Below are 17,004 nucleotides of genomic sequence, written 5' to 3'. Positions count from 1 at the left end.
GTGCCTCAGAACCACAGAAATCTACTCTCTCTAGAATTTACAGTTCTGGAGGCCAGAGTCTGAAATCATAGTGTCGGCAGGGTTGGTTCCTTCTTGGGGCCCCAGAGGGAGAATCTCTCTCATCCCTCTCTCCTCACTTCTGGTGGTGGCCATTGGTCCTTGGCATCCTTGAACACACCATTCCAATCTCCACGTCCATCATCACAGGGTGTTCTCCTCTCTGTGTCCAAATTTCCCTCTTCTTATGAGGACGCCAGTCATTGGTTTTGAACCCACTGTAATCCAGGATGACCTCATCTGATTTTGGTTACACCTACAAAGACCCTATTTCCAAAAAAGGCCACATTCAGAGGTTCTGGGAGTTAGGATTGGAACACACTTTTTTGGGAGAACATAATTCTACCTGCCATAATTACATAGTTATTTTAATGCATACTAGACAGAAACCTTGGAAAACAGTATCAAACCCGTGATTTCTTAGAGATCGTTGTTATTTTTCTTTAAAATATGTTCACGTGAGTAAAAATGGGAGGCAGTGTAAAGAAACTTTCAGCGAACAGCAGTTCATTTAGGTGGTGTATGAACATGGCCGAGATAAACTGGCTGAGGATTAGACACACTGCTTCAGAAGGAAATCCTGCTTTAGAGAGGGAGCACGTGCATCAGGACAGTTACTCTTAGCGTCTGCCCTAAGTCTCTCATGCTGCCATTTCAGACCATTTCTGGGCGCTTCTGGGAGTCATGCCCTGTTGGGTTTGGGGGTTTTCCTCTTGGGCTCTGGGTGAAGGTGGAAGCTCCCGCAGTGGTGTGGGGACATGTCTGGGCCAGCCCTGCCCTAGGGAAGATCCTTGCTCTCTCCCTTGCTCCTGCACTGAGTCTTGCCACTCTGTACCTGAAGCCCTATTTCTACTGGGCCCAGGTTTCCCGGGGGTGTTGCATCCTTCACCCCCTCTCCTGGTCCTGCCCCTCCTATGCCTGGGTCCCTCTCCTCTCAGATGTGGACGAATGTGAGCTTGGGGGACACAGCTGTGATGGTCACGCCTCCTGCCTCAACGTCCCTGGGAGTTTCAGCTGCAGGTGCCAGCCAGGCTGGGTGGGGGATGGCTTCGAATGCCACGGTGAGTGCCTGAGGGCAGGAGGTCCGGGCAAGAGCTGTAGAGGTAGGTGGGGCGGTGCGGGGGGAGGCAGGTGGCAGGGAGGGGTGGCTGGGCTCAGGCATGTCCAGGGGGGCCGGTCAGGGCTGGGGTTGGAGGGTCTGCCTCCCTGCAGCCCCTCGGTGCACACACCCAGGGGACTCCGGGTCCCATCTCCTGCAGACCTGGATGAATGCGCCTTCCAGGAGCATGGGTGCAGCCCGAGAGCTGACTGCCTCAACACCCCCGGCTCCTACCGCTGTGCCTGCCCCCCGGGCTTTGCTGGGGACGGCTACTTCTGTGAAGGTGAGGTCAGGGGTTAGGATGGGAGGGCTGGAGGGGCCCGAGAGGCACAGCCATGGGGGCTGGATTCCAAGGTGGCCACAGTGGTCAGTTGGCTTCCCGACTTGCACTGATCCACCCACCCACCCTGTGGGTGCCGGAGAGGACAGGCCTTCAGCATTTGGGGCCACGGGCCAGAGCCTGAGTCCCTGGAGGCAGTCTTCTCCCCTGGACTCAGAATGCATGGAGCCTTATGGATGTGGGGAACGGGAGAACTTGCTTACTTCCTGGCGGCCCTCCACCCCAATCCTGAGTGACCAGGTCCCCTATCTGCTCCCTGGCCCTGACTTGGTCACCTGCCCTCCAAGTTCCCTGGGCTACTTGCCAGCTCCCTGGAACCCTGGGTGACTGAAGGATTTGAATGACAGGGGCCACCTGCCCACCCTGAGTGGGTCCTGGCCAGCTGACCCCCAGCCCTCTGTCTCTGGGTCCCCTTAGACAGGGACGAGTGTGCGGAGAATGTGGACCTTTGCGAGAACGGGCAGTGTCTCAATGCCCCCGGGGGGTACCGCTGTGAATGTGAGATGGGCTTCAACCCCACAGAGGACCAGCACGCCTGCCAGGGTGAGGTCTGGGGCTGCCGGGGTGTGGGCGGGTCCCCGGAGGTGCTGGCACTGGGGGTGACAGGAGCAGGATGCCAGGTGGGCTGGGCTGCGCTGAGCTGGGGTCCCCCCACCCCAGATGTGGACGAGTGTGTTCTCGGGAACCTGTGTGTGTTCGGGAGCTGTGAGAACCTGCCAGGCATGTTCCGCTGCGTCTGCGATGAGGGCTACAAGCTGGACCGCGGAGGCGGCAACTGCACAGGTGTGGGGTCCATAGGGCTGGGGAGGGGGCGTGCAGCTCATGTGTCCCAAACAGGGTTCAGCGGTAAATATTTTCAGGTTTCGGCCGTACAGTCTCTGCCCTGTTGCTCGGAAACAGACACAGGCGACAAGTGAATGAATGAGCGTGCCTGTGTGCCAATAAAACTTTATTCACACAAACAGATAGGGGGCCGGATTTGGCCCACAGGTTGTAGTCTGCCAGCCCCTGGCTCAAAACATGTCCTGAATGTTGCTTTTTGTAGGTTAGCTCGTGGAATCTGGGGCAGGGAGAGCTGTCAAGGGCAAACCTCCAGGCCAAGTAGAACAGAGCAGGGGAGGGCGTGGAGTCGCCTGGGACAGGGCAGACCCCAGAGGCTGCTGTCCCATCAGGCTTTCTTCCCGGGGGAGGATGTGACCTGGCCCCTAAGCCTGGCCCCCAACAGCCAGGGCTCGACTCCCTGGGAAGAAGGCAGGAGGGAAGTGGGTCAAGGGAGGGCTCCCTGCTGATGGTGCCCCCACCCCACAGATGTGAATGAGTGTGCAGACCCCGTGAACTGCATCAACGGCCTGTGTGTCAACACCCCCGGCAGCTACCTCTGCAACTGCCCCCAGGATTTTGAGCTGAACCCCAGCGGGGTGGGCTGCGTGGGTGAGCACGCACTCCACTCCGGGTGGGGTTTTGGGGTCAGTGGGCTGGATGGGGCCATAGCCTGGGTCACCCAGATCCACCTGCTCCTGACACACAGGCCCTTGGCCAGAGTGATCATCCCGATCGTCTGTTGAGATACAGCCTTCTGCTCTAGACAGACGGACAGACACATGCGTAGAGTCACACATGCACACAGAAATATGCATGCACACACTTCCACAGTCACACACAGAGGCGCCCATGCACACACAGACACACATAGAGTAACACACAGTTACACGTACACAGAAGTGCAAACACACACGCGCGCGCGCGCACACACCATTTCTCCCCCACCACTTGCTAACCATCCCTTTCTGCCTCTTAAGACACCCGGGTCGGGAACTGTTTCCTGGACACACAGGACCGAGGGGACGGTGGCATTTCCTGCAGTGTGGAGATCGGGGTTGGCGTCACCCGAGCGTCCTGCTGTTGCTCCCTGGGACGGGCCTGGGGCAACCCCTGTGAGCTGTGCCCGCTGGCCAATACCAGTGAGTCCCTGGGGGAGTGGGGGCGGGGGAAGGCAGAGACCTAGCCCTGGTCCAGGCTCCCGCAGGGCTTAGTGGGTCATCTCTGCTAAGGGAGGGACACTGGGAACGAGAGAGGGAGGAGGGCTCACCCTGGGTCACACAGCATATTCTCAGCAGTTCATCATCTAGGTCTCTCTCCAAAGTCTCCTTCTGCCGTCTCTTCCTGCAAATTCTTTGTGTGTTTATACTCACGTGCTCACTCAGTCAACAAACATTGAGCATTCCTCTGTGTCCTGTCGTAGGGGTGGGGACCCAGAGAAGGATGGGCCGCAACTGCTGCACACTGCCCCTTACCCGTAAACCAACAGTCCCTGGACTGTTGAGAGTGGAACTATCCTAAGGGTCTGTTTGAGGCATAGTGATGGGTCAGGAGGAAGCCATGGACAGGAAGAGGGTAAGGGAAGCCTTCCCAACATAGGGACTTGAATGAGGTTTTGAAGGGTGAGTAGGAGTTTTCCAGGCAGAGTAGGGGGAAGGGTGTGGGGTGCAGTGGGAAGAGCATGTGCAAAGTCGTCAGGTGTGAAGTAGGGAGGCGGCTGTCCACCTATTCAGGTGTGTGTGTGTGTGTGTGTGTGTGTGTGTGTGTGTGTGTGTGTGTACATCCAGGGTCTTCCTTTCATGGGGGAAACTTGTGGTCACACTAGGGTCTGGTTTTGGATCACAAAGAATCCCTCCCTACCCCCAGCTACTACCACAAGATCCATTTGCTCACACGTTGAACTGTGAGCACATGTTTACACACACACACACACACACACACACACTCTGGATCCCCCAGGATTGGATCAATGTCTCTTGGCCCCAAGAGGCTGAGGAGGTAAGGGATGTAGTTTCTGTGCTAAAGGGATGTAAGGCCCACTCTTGAGCCCTTTCTAGGGGACCTCCCCTCCCCTGCTTCCCCTGAGCTCTGCCCAAATGCCCCATCCCCCAGCCCCTCACAAGCACCTCTTTCCCTTGCAGCTGAGTACAGAACCCTGTGCCCGGGGGGTGAGGGCTTCCGGCCCAATGCCATCACCGTCATTCTGGAAGGTGAGTTCCTGGTAGACCATCCACTGATTGACCTTCCTCTCATTCCCCCCTCAGCGAGGAACAGAGTCGGGCAGCTTTGGGGTTGGGGGCAGATCCTCTCAGCCATCTCCTCTTCCGCCTGTTGGTTTATTGATTCATCCTTCTATCCAACCCCCATCCACCCATCGATCCATTCATCTCTCATCTACCCACCCATATATCCATTCCCTATGTTTATCCATTCTTCCTTCCATCCATTCATCCATCCATCCATGCATATATATACGTACGTTCATCCATCTACTCACCTACCCACCCACCCATCCATCCAGTCATTTATCTTTTCGTCCATTGACCCATTTGCTTATTCACCCATCTAGCACTTTTCATATCCACCCATGTACCCATCCACACATCCATCCTCCCATATCCATCCATCCATCCATCCATCCATCCATCCATCCATCCATCCATGGGGGTAATGAGATTGGAGAATTCCATCAAGACGGAACTTTGTGATGGATGGATAGATGAAAGGATGTTCTATCCAATGAAGGGAAAGAGGATGAATTCGGGGTGACATTGACCCAGGAGAGTCTGGGTGCAGCCTCCAAATATCCAACAGCTCTTGGGTATTCTTTTTTTTAATTAATTTATTTTTGGCTGCGTTGGGTCTTCATTGCTGCACCTGGGCTTTCTCTAGTTGCGGCGAGCAGGGGCTACTCTTCACTGCGGTGTGCTTGCTTCTCATTGTGGTGGCTTCTCTTGTTGTGGAGCACGGGCTCGCAGCGCGTGGGCTTCAGTAGTTATGGCTCGCGTGCTCTAGAGCGCAGGCTCAGTAGTTGTGGCGCGCGGGCTTAGTTGCTCCATGGCACGTGGGATCTTCCCAGCCCAGGGATCGAACCCATGTCCCCTGCATTGGCAGGCGGATTCTTAACCACTGCACCACCAGGGAAGTCCCTGAGTATTCTTAAAGAAGCAGGACTGACTCTCCAGGACCCTGGAGAGCCCAGGGCAAGGCATGGGTGTCCCCCAAGTCCTCTGCTTGGATTTACCTTCCAATCACAGCTTCCTCACTTCCCGACAGACATTGACGAATGCCAGGAGCTGCCAGGGCTGTGCCAGGGGGGCAACTGTGTCAACACCTTCGGCAGCTTCCAGTGCGAGTGTCCACCTGGCTACCACCTCAATGAGGACACCCGCATCTGTGAGGGTGAGCTTGAACCCAGCCCATCCTCCCTGCCTTCCTGCTCAGCCTCACCTCCTTTTCAGGTACTGGGGCCTCACATGCCCCTTGGAGTCTTCTCACCTGCTTTGTCGCCTGGGGCCCATTAGAAGGGTTGGGAAGGTTTCCTCGGAATGTCCCAATCTACCCTCTGCTCCGCTGCCCCCTCCCCGTCTCTCCATTGCCTGACCTCCAGCCTCCTTCCCACTCAGAAATGACCTGGCTTTATCTCAGCGACCATGCCCTTCTTCCCTTTGGTTAAAAGCTGAGCAAGGCCCAGAGCTAAGAGGGGGAAGGGAAAGACACCAAAGGAACAGCCATACCTTTCCTTTTCACTTGTCTCCTTACTGTCCTCTTCTGCATCTTGGTAACAGTCAACAGTTAACTGGTGTCTGTGATTGCATGTCACCACGGGGCTGAGCATCTGCGTTTGTCATTTGTTCATTCACGAAAACAGCCTCATGAGAAAGATGTTCCTATTAGGACCCCATTTTTCAGATGCAGAAACTAAGGCTCAAGGGGGTTAAGTCACTTGTGAGGTACCAGCTAGTAAGTGATTGAAACTGGCTTTGAGCCCAGCCATTCTTATCCTTGAGTCTGAGCTCTTTTGAGGCAATATATGAAATTCCTTCCTTCCTTCATTCATCCATCCGTCCATCTGTCCACCAATCCATTCTTTTTCTTCTTTTCAACAATATTAACTGAGCACCTGCGTGCAACCAGACACCGACATCGGCACACGACGACAGTAGATCTTTCACTCTGATCTGCGCTCTTTAGAAACTCAAGGAAATGGTGAAAGAAGGGAGGGATCTAAGATAGATAGCCCAATTTCCTTTCTACATGGAGGTGGGAGCTGTCAAACCAGAGTCAGAACCCAAAATGCTTGAAAAATATCTCATCCCTCCCTGCCTCCCCTATTCTGTAGACTCTCAAGGGAAAAAGGGAAAAGTCCTGTCATCAGATATGGCCCTGTGTTGCATTTCTTGACTGTCACAGGGCAGGGAGACTTCAACCTGAATGTTAACCTTGGCTGTGGAGCCTCGCAGGGCCAGTTTGTGCCCTTGAGGGCTGCAGGCTTGCAGCATTTCCCAGCTTTCAGACTCAAGGGCCCTGTACTCCAAAGGGTGCCATTCCCCCACCCCTCCCACCCTCGCTTAGTTTAATGCTGTGCTGTCACCATCTTGAAATTCTTCATATACTTTGCCCTGGACAAGTTCTGTAGCCAGTCCTTGTCAAACATTTTGTCTGACTCCTAGAATCACTAAGTCATATGGTAATTCTATGTTCGACTTTTTGAGGAACTGCCAAACTTTTCCACAGCAGCTGCACCATTTTGCATTTTCACCAGCAACATAAGAGAGTTCTAGTTTCTCCACATCGTTATCAACACTTGTTGTTTTCCATTGTTTAAAATATTATCCTAGTGGGTGTGAAATGGTATCTCATTGTGGTTTTGATTTGTACTTTCCTAATGACTAATGAGGTTGAGTACCTTTGGAGAAATGTCTGTTTAGGTCTTTTGCCCATTTTAAAATTGGATTGTTTGCCTTTCTGTTGTTGAGTTGTGAGAGTTCTTTATATATACTGGATATAAGACTCCCATCGGATATGTGATTTGCAAAGAGTTTCTCCAGTTCTGTGAGTTGTCTTTTCACTTTCTCGATAGTGTCTGCTGATGCACAACAGGTTTAAATTTTGATGAAATCCAATTTATCTGTTTTATTTTTCCTTTTGTGGTTTGTGCTTTTGGCGTCGTATCTAAGAATCCATTGCGAAACACAAGGTCATTAAGGTTTACCCCTATGTTTTCTTCCAAGGGTTTTATAGTTTTAGGTCTCACGTTTAGGTCTTCTATTTTGAGTTAATTTTTGTGTATGGTGTGAGGTAGGGATCCAACTTCATGCTTTTGCCTGTTGGTATCTAATTGTCCCAGCACCATTTGCTGAAAAGACTTTTCCTTCTGCACTTTGTTGAAAATCAATTGACTGTAGATGTCTTGGTTTGTTTCTGGTCTCTAAATTCTATTCCACTAATTTATAGTTCTATCCTCATGCCAGTACCACTCTGTTTTGATTACTATAGCATTGTAAGTAGGTTTTGAAATGGGAAAGTGTGACTCCTCCAACTTTTTTTTCTTTTCTCAAGATTGTTTTGGCTGTTTGGGGCCCCTTACAATTTCATATGAACGTTAATATCAGCTTTTCCATTTCTGCCAAAAAAAGAGACGTCACTGGGATTTTGATGGGAATTACATTGAATCTATAGATCACTTTAGGGAGTATTGCGATTTTAACAATAATGAGTCTTTTCATCCATGTACACAGGATGTCTTTCCATTTATTTAGGTCTTCTCTAATTTTTTTCAGAAATGTTTTATAGTTTTCTGTGTACAAGTCTTTCACCTCTTGGGTTGAATTTATTCTTAAGTATTTCATCTTTTGGATTCTATTATAATTGGAATTACTTTCTTAATTTCCTTTTCAATTGCTTTTTGGTAGTTTGTAGAAATACAACTGAAATTTCTATGTCAGTGTGTTGATCTTGCATTCTGCGTTGTGCCCGCTTCATTTATTAGCTCTAATAGTTTTCATTCTGTGGGTTCTCTAGGATATTTTATATATCAGATCCCCTGGTTTTGTAAGTTTTTGACTGGATTCCTGAGTTCCTCAAAAGTTAATTTTGTCAGTTTTGCTCGGCCCAGTAGTTGTTTTTGTGGAGGAATAAAGCTCTGACATTCCCTATTCTGCCATTTTTGGAAATGTCACTCTTAGCTCCCTAATACTCCACCACCTGTTTTTGTATAGCCCACTAAGAACGCCTTTCACATTTTTAGGTTATTGGAAAAAATCAAAAGGAGAATAATACTTTGTGCCTCATGAAAATGACATGAAATTCACATTTCAGTGGCCATAAATCGAGTTTTACTGGCGCACAGCTCGCTAGTGTGGCTGGCTGCCTTCACGCTACCGTGGCAAAGTGAATAGCTCATCAGAGACCATTGTTTGGCTCGCAAAACTGAAAAAAAATTTACTGCCAGCCCTTTACAGAAAGTGTGTGCTGCTCCTGGACTAAGGGATCAATCAGATTGAGAATCAACTTTTTTCTTTCAAGAATATTTTATTCATAGGGCCCTTGCTTCCTATTGCATCACACTGGGAAGCACATGATTGCCCCACTCTTGGTGATGATATCATTAATTCATGAGCTCAGGTCATATTTTTTCTTAATAGAAGTGGCATCATAGTAAACTTTTTTCCCCACCTAATACTGTGCCGTATCTTTACACATCACTAAGATGTCTGCATTTTAACCTAATCTTGAAACTAAACTCAACCGCATAGTGAAGTGGCTCTAGCAGACCTGGGGTGGGGAGTTATCCAGACAATTCCTGGATGAAGACAATTCCTCCCTCCCCCTGCAGACATCGATGAATGCTCTGCACACTCGGGCATCTGTGGCCCTGGTACCTGCTACAACACTCTGGGGAACTACACTTGTGTCTGCCCAGCGGAATACCTGCAAGTCAACGGTGGCAACAACTGCATGGGTACGAAGTGTGATGATGGGGGAGCCCAGCAGTTGTGGGAAAAGCGCTCGGGTGTGGGAGGGGCTTCTGGGAGTCTCCAAGCCTTGGAAGAGTGTGGAGAGGCATGTTTGTGGGAGGAGAGAGGGAGGGTGAGTGTATTTGAGATGCTGGTATGCAGCAGTGAGCAAGGCTGCAGGGCTCAGGGACCCAGGGCTGCCGTGTATGGTTGTCCAGGTTGTGCACTGCCTGAGAAAGGCTAAATGTGAAGGGCACCCTCATGTGTGTTGGGGAGAAGTCAAGCCAGTAATTTCTAAATGGATTTGTGAATGAGTTCCTATCTCTCTGGCTCTCTTCCTCTGGTGTCTCTTGCCTGCATCCTTCACCCCAACCCAACTGCAGACATGAGGAAGAGTGTCTGCTTCCGGCACTATAACGGTACATGTCGGAATGAGCTGACCTTTAACGTGACCCGGAAGACGTGCTGCTGTTCTTACAACATTGGCCAGGCCTGGAATAGACCCTGCGAGGCCTGCCCAACTCCTGCCAGCCGTAAGTGCCCCTCTCTGGCCTTCATTCCAGCTTGGCCCTTTTTAATGCAGTGTTTAATGAGGCATACCGCACTTAGGACTCCCAGATGAGTCTGTGTTGTTTTGATGAGAGCTGAAGAGTTGAAGTTCCATTCCAATCAACGTATGGAAAAATCAATACTTTTAAGGAGGGCAAGGCATCCTTCTGTTTCACAGACTCGGGGAATTCAGGATGGATCAGTGAGGCTTTCATTTGTGCTAAAGAACCTTGAACACTCACAGATTATTTGGCGGGGGGGGGGGGGGGGGGGGTCAGTGAGTGAGTGCCTAGGGCCAGAGAGAAAAGCACAGCTGGTTAGAGGCACCAGGGCCCCATGAGCTGCGGGTGGAGCAAGCTTGCAGAAGCTCTTGGGAGGGTTACAGAAATGTCGGTCAGGATGAAGAAGGGTATTCCAGGCAAGGAACAGCAGGAGCAAAGTCCTGAAAGAAGGACTGAGCAGAAGAACTTTTTGGCAGTTGGGATGAGACCTATTAGGATGATCTAGCAGCCAGCCCAGGCATCAGAAAGAGCTGCGGGAATGGAGCGGTGAGTAGAGGGGGTTACAAGTGTATTAGTGCTATGGACTGAATGTTTGAGTTCCCCCCAAATTCATATGTTGGAGCCCTAACCCCCAGTGTGATGGCATTTGGAGGTGGAGCCTTTGGGAGTTAATTAGGTCATGTGGATGGAGCCCTCTAAATGCGATTAGTGCCCGTATAAGAAGAGACACAAGAAACATTCTCTCTTTGCCACGTGAAGACACAGCAAGAAGACAGACAGGAGGAGTTCTCAGCAGACACCAGATCTGCTGGTGCCTTGATCTTGGACTTCCCAGCCTGCAGAACTGTGAGAAGTAAACGTTTGTTATTGAAGCCATCCAGTTCATGGTATTTCCTTATAGCAGCCTGAACTAAGACAATTAGTTTCCTAGGGTTGTGGCAACAAATACCACAAACTTGGTGGCTTAAGAAAAAAAAGAACACTAGAAACGTATTTTCTCACAGTCTTGGAGGCTAGACGTCATAAATCAAGGTGTGGGCAGGGTCACGCTTCCTTCAGAGGATCTAGGGGTGAATTCTTACTTGCTTCGTCCAGGCTCTGGTGGTTCCAGGCATTCTTTGGTGTTGCTTGGCTTGTACCTGCATCTCCTCCATCTCTGCCTTCAACTCATATGGCTTCTCCCTGTGTCTCCACGTGTCTCTTCATTTCTTATAAGGACACCAATCATTGCATTAGGGCTACTCTGATCCAGGATGACTTTCACTTGATTGTATCTGCAAAGACCCTATTTCCCAAAAAGGTCACATTCAGAGGGTCTGGGTGGACATGAACTTTCGGGGTGGAGGGTCATTGTTCAACCCAGTGTAGTGGTATGAGAAGGGGTCATTACTGGCTGTCTCTGAGTGCCGGGCCCTGTTCTGGGTTCTAGGAAATAAGAATAAGGTAGACGCAAGCTGTGCAGTCTGGGAGGAAACTGCAGACAGCCAAGTCTGGTCATGATGAGATTGTCAAGACAGGTCAAATGTCACTCACAAATTATGTGCTGGGAGTTAGGTACCTACCTGAATCTTACGCACCTGAATCTGAGGTGCAGGTTGAATATGATGAGACAGAAGTCCACACTAGGCATAGGGGCCACTGAGATTGGTCCGTTCTCATCATGATACAGGCAGAAGAGCGAGTGAGGAGCAGGGCAGGGACCCGGGGAAAGGTGGCACTGCCCAAATGCCTGCCCATGTCTGTCAGGTGGGTCCAGGGACACCCACCCACCTGGGAATCTAGGTCGGGCAAGCAGCATCTTGGTGTCAGCAGTGGGATACAGTCAGAGAGTGAATTGCCCTGGAAGAGCCGAAGGATGGCGTCATCAGCTGTCCAGGGCCAGAGTGGTGGGCTGCCCTGAGTCCTCAAGGTTGAAGTGGACTATGCTAGGGAACAGCAAAGGGAACAGCATATGCAAAGTTCCGGTAGCGTGACAGAGCAGGACACATCCAGACATGGAATGAAATCATATAAGAGGAGGGCAGGAGATGCTGTTGGAGGAAAGGTGGGGCTGAGGGTGAAGGTTCTTGAGGTCCAGACTGAAGAGTCTGCATTTTGTAGTGAGGACAGTGGGGTGTAGCTGGTGGCACTCATGCAGGGAAGAGATGAGGGAGGTCATGTCTATGTGTTAGAAGGTCACACCGCACAGACGAATGGCACCCGTAACCCTCCCAGCGCTGGTCAGAGTGGAGGGAGGGAGAGGGACTAGTTATCAGAGGCCAGGTGAGCACTGGGCTACAGGGATGGACGAGCTGATCAGAGGAGGAGGAGGTGTCCTCCCAGGGAGGCTGCAGCCCCAGCGCCCTGCCTTCCCCATTCTCCTTTGCCCAGTGGATTACCAGATCCTGTGTGGAAACCAGGTTCCCGGGTTCGTCATTGACATCCACACAGGGAAGCCCCTCGGTGAGTGACCACCACCCTCCTGTCTGTAGCCCCAGGTCACTCTGTGCCCAGAGCCCTGCCCCCTCTCTTCCCCTCCCCCCACAGCTCTTTCCCTTCCACCCTCCCCTACCCCACACCCTCATTCTTCCAACTCCCCAGGCCAGGAATCCTGCCCCTTTTTTTAAAAAAGCAATGGGAGTATTTTTATTAAATTGTTATTCATTTTTTAAACTTCTGTAAAAATACATATAACATTTACCATTTTAACCATTTTTATGTGTCCAGTTCCATGGCATTAATTACATTCACACTGTTGGGCAACCATCCCCACCATCATCTCCAGAACTTTTCATCTTCCCAAACTGCAACTCTGTCCCCATGAAACCCTAACTCCCATCCCCCTCCCCCAGCTCCTGGGAACCCCCATTCTACTTTCTGTCTGTAAATCTGACCTCATAGAAACAGATTCGTACAGTGTTTGTCCTTTTGTGTCTGTCTTATTTCACGTGGCATAATGCCCCCAAGGTTCATCCGTGTTGCAGTGGAGCAGAACGCTCCCTTTTTAAGTTAAATGAGGTTTTGTACAATTCAGTACCTGAATGCCAAATTTCAGCTGTGCGGTGTTTCATTGATGAACCTATTTTCAGTTGTTTTCATTCCACAGTTGTATTCTCCTTATTTTCAACAATTGGAACAGAGCAGATAAGAGCAACTCCCCCTCCAGTCACCCCCTCAAATCTAAGTCTCCTTCATACTCTCCCAAGGTCATAACTCAGTCTCCCATGGATGGATACAGGCTGATTCCAGGTTCTTTTATTTATATAGATTTATATATTTATATATATAATATATATATATTATATATAAATATATATATAAATATATATATTTATATATAATTCTCTATATTTATATATATATATATATATATATATAGACATAAATATATATATTTATGTCTATATTTATATAGACAATAGATTCCCAGACCGGGGCACGAACCCGCGTCCCCTGCGTCGGCAGGCGGACTCTCAACCACTGCGCCACCAGGGAAGCCCTCTTTCTAGTTCTTTCTTCATGCATTTAAACACATATAGAGATCCGCCTTTGAAAATGTATGGCATTGTTTTCTGGGGAGTTGGACATAAATTCTGTGCTTTCTTATGTCTTGTCTGCAACTTATTTTTCTCACCCAGCAAAGAGTCATGAAGAACCAGCCAGGTTACTACACGCAGCACTGCCTCCCTCTTTGCCTTGCTTTGTAGTATTCCATACGTGGACACATCCCAGGTCATAAGTCAGTCCCCCATGGATGGACACATAGGCAGATTCCAGGTTCTTTTATATAAACAACAGCTTTATTGAGATATAATTCACTTCACCCATCAAAAGCACACAATTCAGTGGGTTTTCGTATATTCACAGAGTTGTGCCCCATCACTTCAATTGAAGTTTGAACATTTCATCACACAAAAAGAAACCCTGTCCCCATGAGCAGTCATTCCCTGTTCTGCCTTCCCCCAACCCCTGGCAACCACTATTTCGCTTTCCATCTCTTTGGATTTGCCTGTTCTGGACGTTTCATATAAATGGAATCGTACGGTATTTGTCCTTTGGGGACTGGCTTCTCTCACTGAGCGTCATGTTTTCAAGGTTCTTCCACATTGTAGTGAGTGTCAGTGTTTCACCCCTTCTTCAGGATGAATCGTATTCCCTTGTAGGGAGGGACCACATTTTGTCATCCATTCCTCCGGTGATGTTTCCAGTTTCTCGCTAAACGTCACCACAGGTCCTCCTGTGTAGCTTCCTGCTCACATACGGGACTGCTTCGTTCCCGGAGACCCCACAAAGCAGGCTTGCTGGGTCACAGCAAATGTGCATTTTTGTTGAGAAAGAGGCTCTCTCCCCCTGCCTTCCCTCCCACATCCTGATTTCTTTCCGGTGTGAGCAGATATAGTTTGGCCACTGCAGGATTTTTCAAGTGTGTGCTGCTTGGGGGACACATCTTCTCCTAGACTGCATGATCTCTTAGGTCAGGGTCCCCAGACGTTGCCGGGAGCTGAGCTGCTCCTGACGGCTGGCGCCCTCCCCAGACATCGACGAGTGTGGGGAGATCCCTGCCATCTGTGCCAGTGGCGTCTGCATCAACCAGATTGGGAGCTTCCGCTGCGAGTGCCCCACGGGCTTCAGCTACAACAGGGTGCTGCTGGTCTGCGAAGGTGCCGCCCCCCTGCCTCCCCAGCCCCGGGTGGGATGCTGGTCCCCCCTCCCAGCCTGTGCTCTCTGGGCAAGTCTCTTAAACCCCGTGAGCCTCAGTTTCCCCCTCTGTGTATGAGGCTAACGCCTTTCCGAGGGGCTCCATCCCACATCACCCCGCTCAATGTGGTTCTGGCTGCTTCTGGAGGGACCACCTGCTCTGAAGTTGGGGGGGGGGCGAGGGCTGGGTTTAGGGTTTGATTCTGCAGGGAAGCGTCTCTTTCAACCCCACCCCGCTGGCTGTACTCCCCAGATGTGGACGAGTGTGCCAGCGGGGAGAGCCCCTGCCAGCAGAATGCCAACTGCATCAACATCCCCGGTAGCTACCGCTGCAAGTGCGCCCGAGGGTACAAGCTGTCGCCAGGGGGTGCTTGTGTGGGTAAGTGGGGACCCCAGTAGGGAGGTGAGGGAGTGGGGTGTAGGACAAAGCCAGACTCTGCCTCCCGCTGGGACTTGGGTAGGGCATGGCTCTGTCCGGGCTTTGTTCCTTGGCTGTACTTTTTTTTGGGGGGGTGGGGTGGGGTGGCTGTGCCGCACGGCTTGCAGGATCTTAGTTCCCTGACCAGGGATCGAACCCGTGCCCCACTGCAGTGGAAGCGTGGAGTTATAAGCTGTGGACTGCCCGGGAATTCCCTCCTTGGCTGTACTTTGGGGTGGGGGTGCTGAGAGCATCTGTTAACGGGAGTCGTGAGGGTGAAATGGGAGGTGAAGCATTTCCCCTGGGACAGCAGCTAGAATGGGTAGGCGGTCGGGCTCTCCCACTGCCACGTGTGATGGCTCGCAACACACTGTGGGGTGGGGACTCTGGGGGCACCACACTCCCTGCCCTCCCTCAGGACGGAATGAGTGTCGGGAGATCCCAAACGTCTGTAGCCATGGCGACTGTGTGGACACAGCTGATAGCTACACGTGCCTGTGTCATCGTGGCTTCCGGGCTTCAGCAGACCAGACCCTGTGCATGGGTGAGAGCCCCCTCTGCTCCTTCCTCTTAGGCCAGGCTGCCAAGGGCGAGGGGCCATGGTTCTACACCTCCCCTGGGGTGAGGATGGTGCTTCTGCCCATCCTGATTCACACACTCAACAGCTGTGAGCCCTGGCACCTAAGACCTTGGGTAAATGACTTATTCACCTCCCTGCACCTCAGTTTTCCCATCTATAGAATGGAAGTGATAAATAGGGATATTTCCCAGCCATCACTTCCCATCCACCTGGGCAGGGTGAAGTACAGGAGAGGGGGGCTGGGTCCAGCCAGGCCCTCACTGCCCAAGCTGCCCGATGCCCTGGGTGAGCTGGGCGGGGATCAGGGGCTTTGCTCTGGCAGACGTCGACGAGTGTGACCAGCAGCCATGCGGAAATGGGACCTGCAAGAATATCGTCGGCTCCTACAGCTGCCTCTGCTTCCCTGGCTTTGTGGCGACACACAACGGACATTGCGTGGGTGAGCTGCCCAGGCTGGTGGGCAAGCCTCAGTGCACCCCCACTGAAAAGTGGGTCCTTGGCTTGAGGGCACTCCTCTGAAATAAAGGATCTCACCCCAGGGATACCTTCAGGAAAACAACCTCAGGGGATTGAAAACTAGTTAACCATAAAGTTCTCCAAACCCCTTCAATCGTCAAGTACCAAGGGTCCCTCACTAGAGCTTACACTCAGGTCGATAAGAAGGAGATGGACAGTACAGAGAGAAAGGTGAACAGTGAAGACAAGACGTGGGTGGTGTGATGCTGGCAGTTCAGTGCAGTGGTTGAAAGTGGATTCCAAGGTCAGGTGGTGTGAGTTCAAATCCCTGCTTTGCCATCTGCCAGCTGTGTGACCCTAGGCAAGTCATTTACCTTTCTGTGCTTCCGTTTCCTTCTCTGTAAAAAGAAGGTTAATGGTAGTACCTACCTATCTTAATATCAGACCAAATTGACTTTTTTTTTTTTATAAATTTATTTATTTTTTTGTTTTATTTATTTATGGCTGTGTTGGGTATTCGTTGCTGCTTGCAGGCTTTTATTTTAGTTGCAGCGAGCAGGGGCTACTCTTCGTTGCGGTGCGTGGGCTTCTCATTGCGGTGGCTTCTCTTGTCGCGGAGCATGGGCTCTAGGCGCGTGGGCTTCAGTAGTTGTGGCATGCAGGGTCAGCAGTTGTGGCTCGCGGGCTCTAAAGTGCAGGCTCATTAGTTGTGGCGCACGGGCTTAGTTGCTCCATGGCATGTGGGATCTTCCCGGACCAGGGCTCGAACCTGTGTCCCCTGCATTGGCAAGTGGATTCTCATCCACTGCGCCACCAGGGAAGCCCCCAGATTGACTTCTGAAGAAGGAATATTACCAGAAATAAAGAGAGTCAATATATATTGATTAAAGGGTCATTTCTCTGAGAAGACATAACAATCATAAATGCATATGCAGCTAGCGATAGAGCTTCAAAACACATGAAGTAAACATTGATAGAACTGAAAAAGAAATAGACAAATTCATAATTACAGTTAGAGGCTTTAACACTCCTTCCTCAATAATAGAGG

General features: G+C 50.8%; 1 protein-coding gene across 1 annotated transcript in view; it reads left to right on the top strand.

Moving 5' to 3' along the window:
- Positions 1 to 17,004, top strand: part of FBN3 (fibrillin 3) — a 64,240-nt gene that overhangs the window by 28,165 nt on the left and 19,071 nt on the right. The window contains exons 35-49 of the mRNA XM_032625501.1: positions 996 to 1,118; positions 1,317 to 1,439; positions 1,914 to 2,039; positions 2,157 to 2,279; positions 2,805 to 2,927; positions 3,296 to 3,457; positions 4,457 to 4,525; positions 5,592 to 5,717; positions 9,154 to 9,279; positions 9,658 to 9,807; positions 12,196 to 12,267; positions 14,340 to 14,465; positions 14,756 to 14,881; positions 15,339 to 15,464; positions 15,823 to 15,939. Of these exons, the coding sequence (XP_032481392.1) occupies positions 996 to 1,118; positions 1,317 to 1,439; positions 1,914 to 2,039; positions 2,157 to 2,279; positions 2,805 to 2,927; positions 3,296 to 3,457; positions 4,457 to 4,525; positions 5,592 to 5,717; positions 9,154 to 9,279; positions 9,658 to 9,807; positions 12,196 to 12,267; positions 14,340 to 14,465; positions 14,756 to 14,881; positions 15,339 to 15,464; positions 15,823 to 15,939 (1,818 nt within the window). The remainder of the gene's footprint in view (positions 1 to 995; positions 1,119 to 1,316; positions 1,440 to 1,913; positions 2,040 to 2,156; positions 2,280 to 2,804; positions 2,928 to 3,295; positions 3,458 to 4,456; positions 4,526 to 5,591; positions 5,718 to 9,153; positions 9,280 to 9,657; positions 9,808 to 12,195; positions 12,268 to 14,339; positions 14,466 to 14,755; positions 14,882 to 15,338; positions 15,465 to 15,822; positions 15,940 to 17,004) is intronic.

Source organism: Phocoena sinus, chromosome 3, assembly GCF_008692025.1.
Source record: "Phocoena sinus isolate mPhoSin1 chromosome 3, mPhoSin1.pri, whole genome shotgun sequence".
Classification (NCBI taxonomy): Eukaryota; Metazoa; Chordata; class Mammalia; order Artiodactyla; family Phocoenidae; genus Phocoena; species Phocoena sinus.
This window is presented reverse-complemented; position numbering and strand designations above follow the sequence as displayed.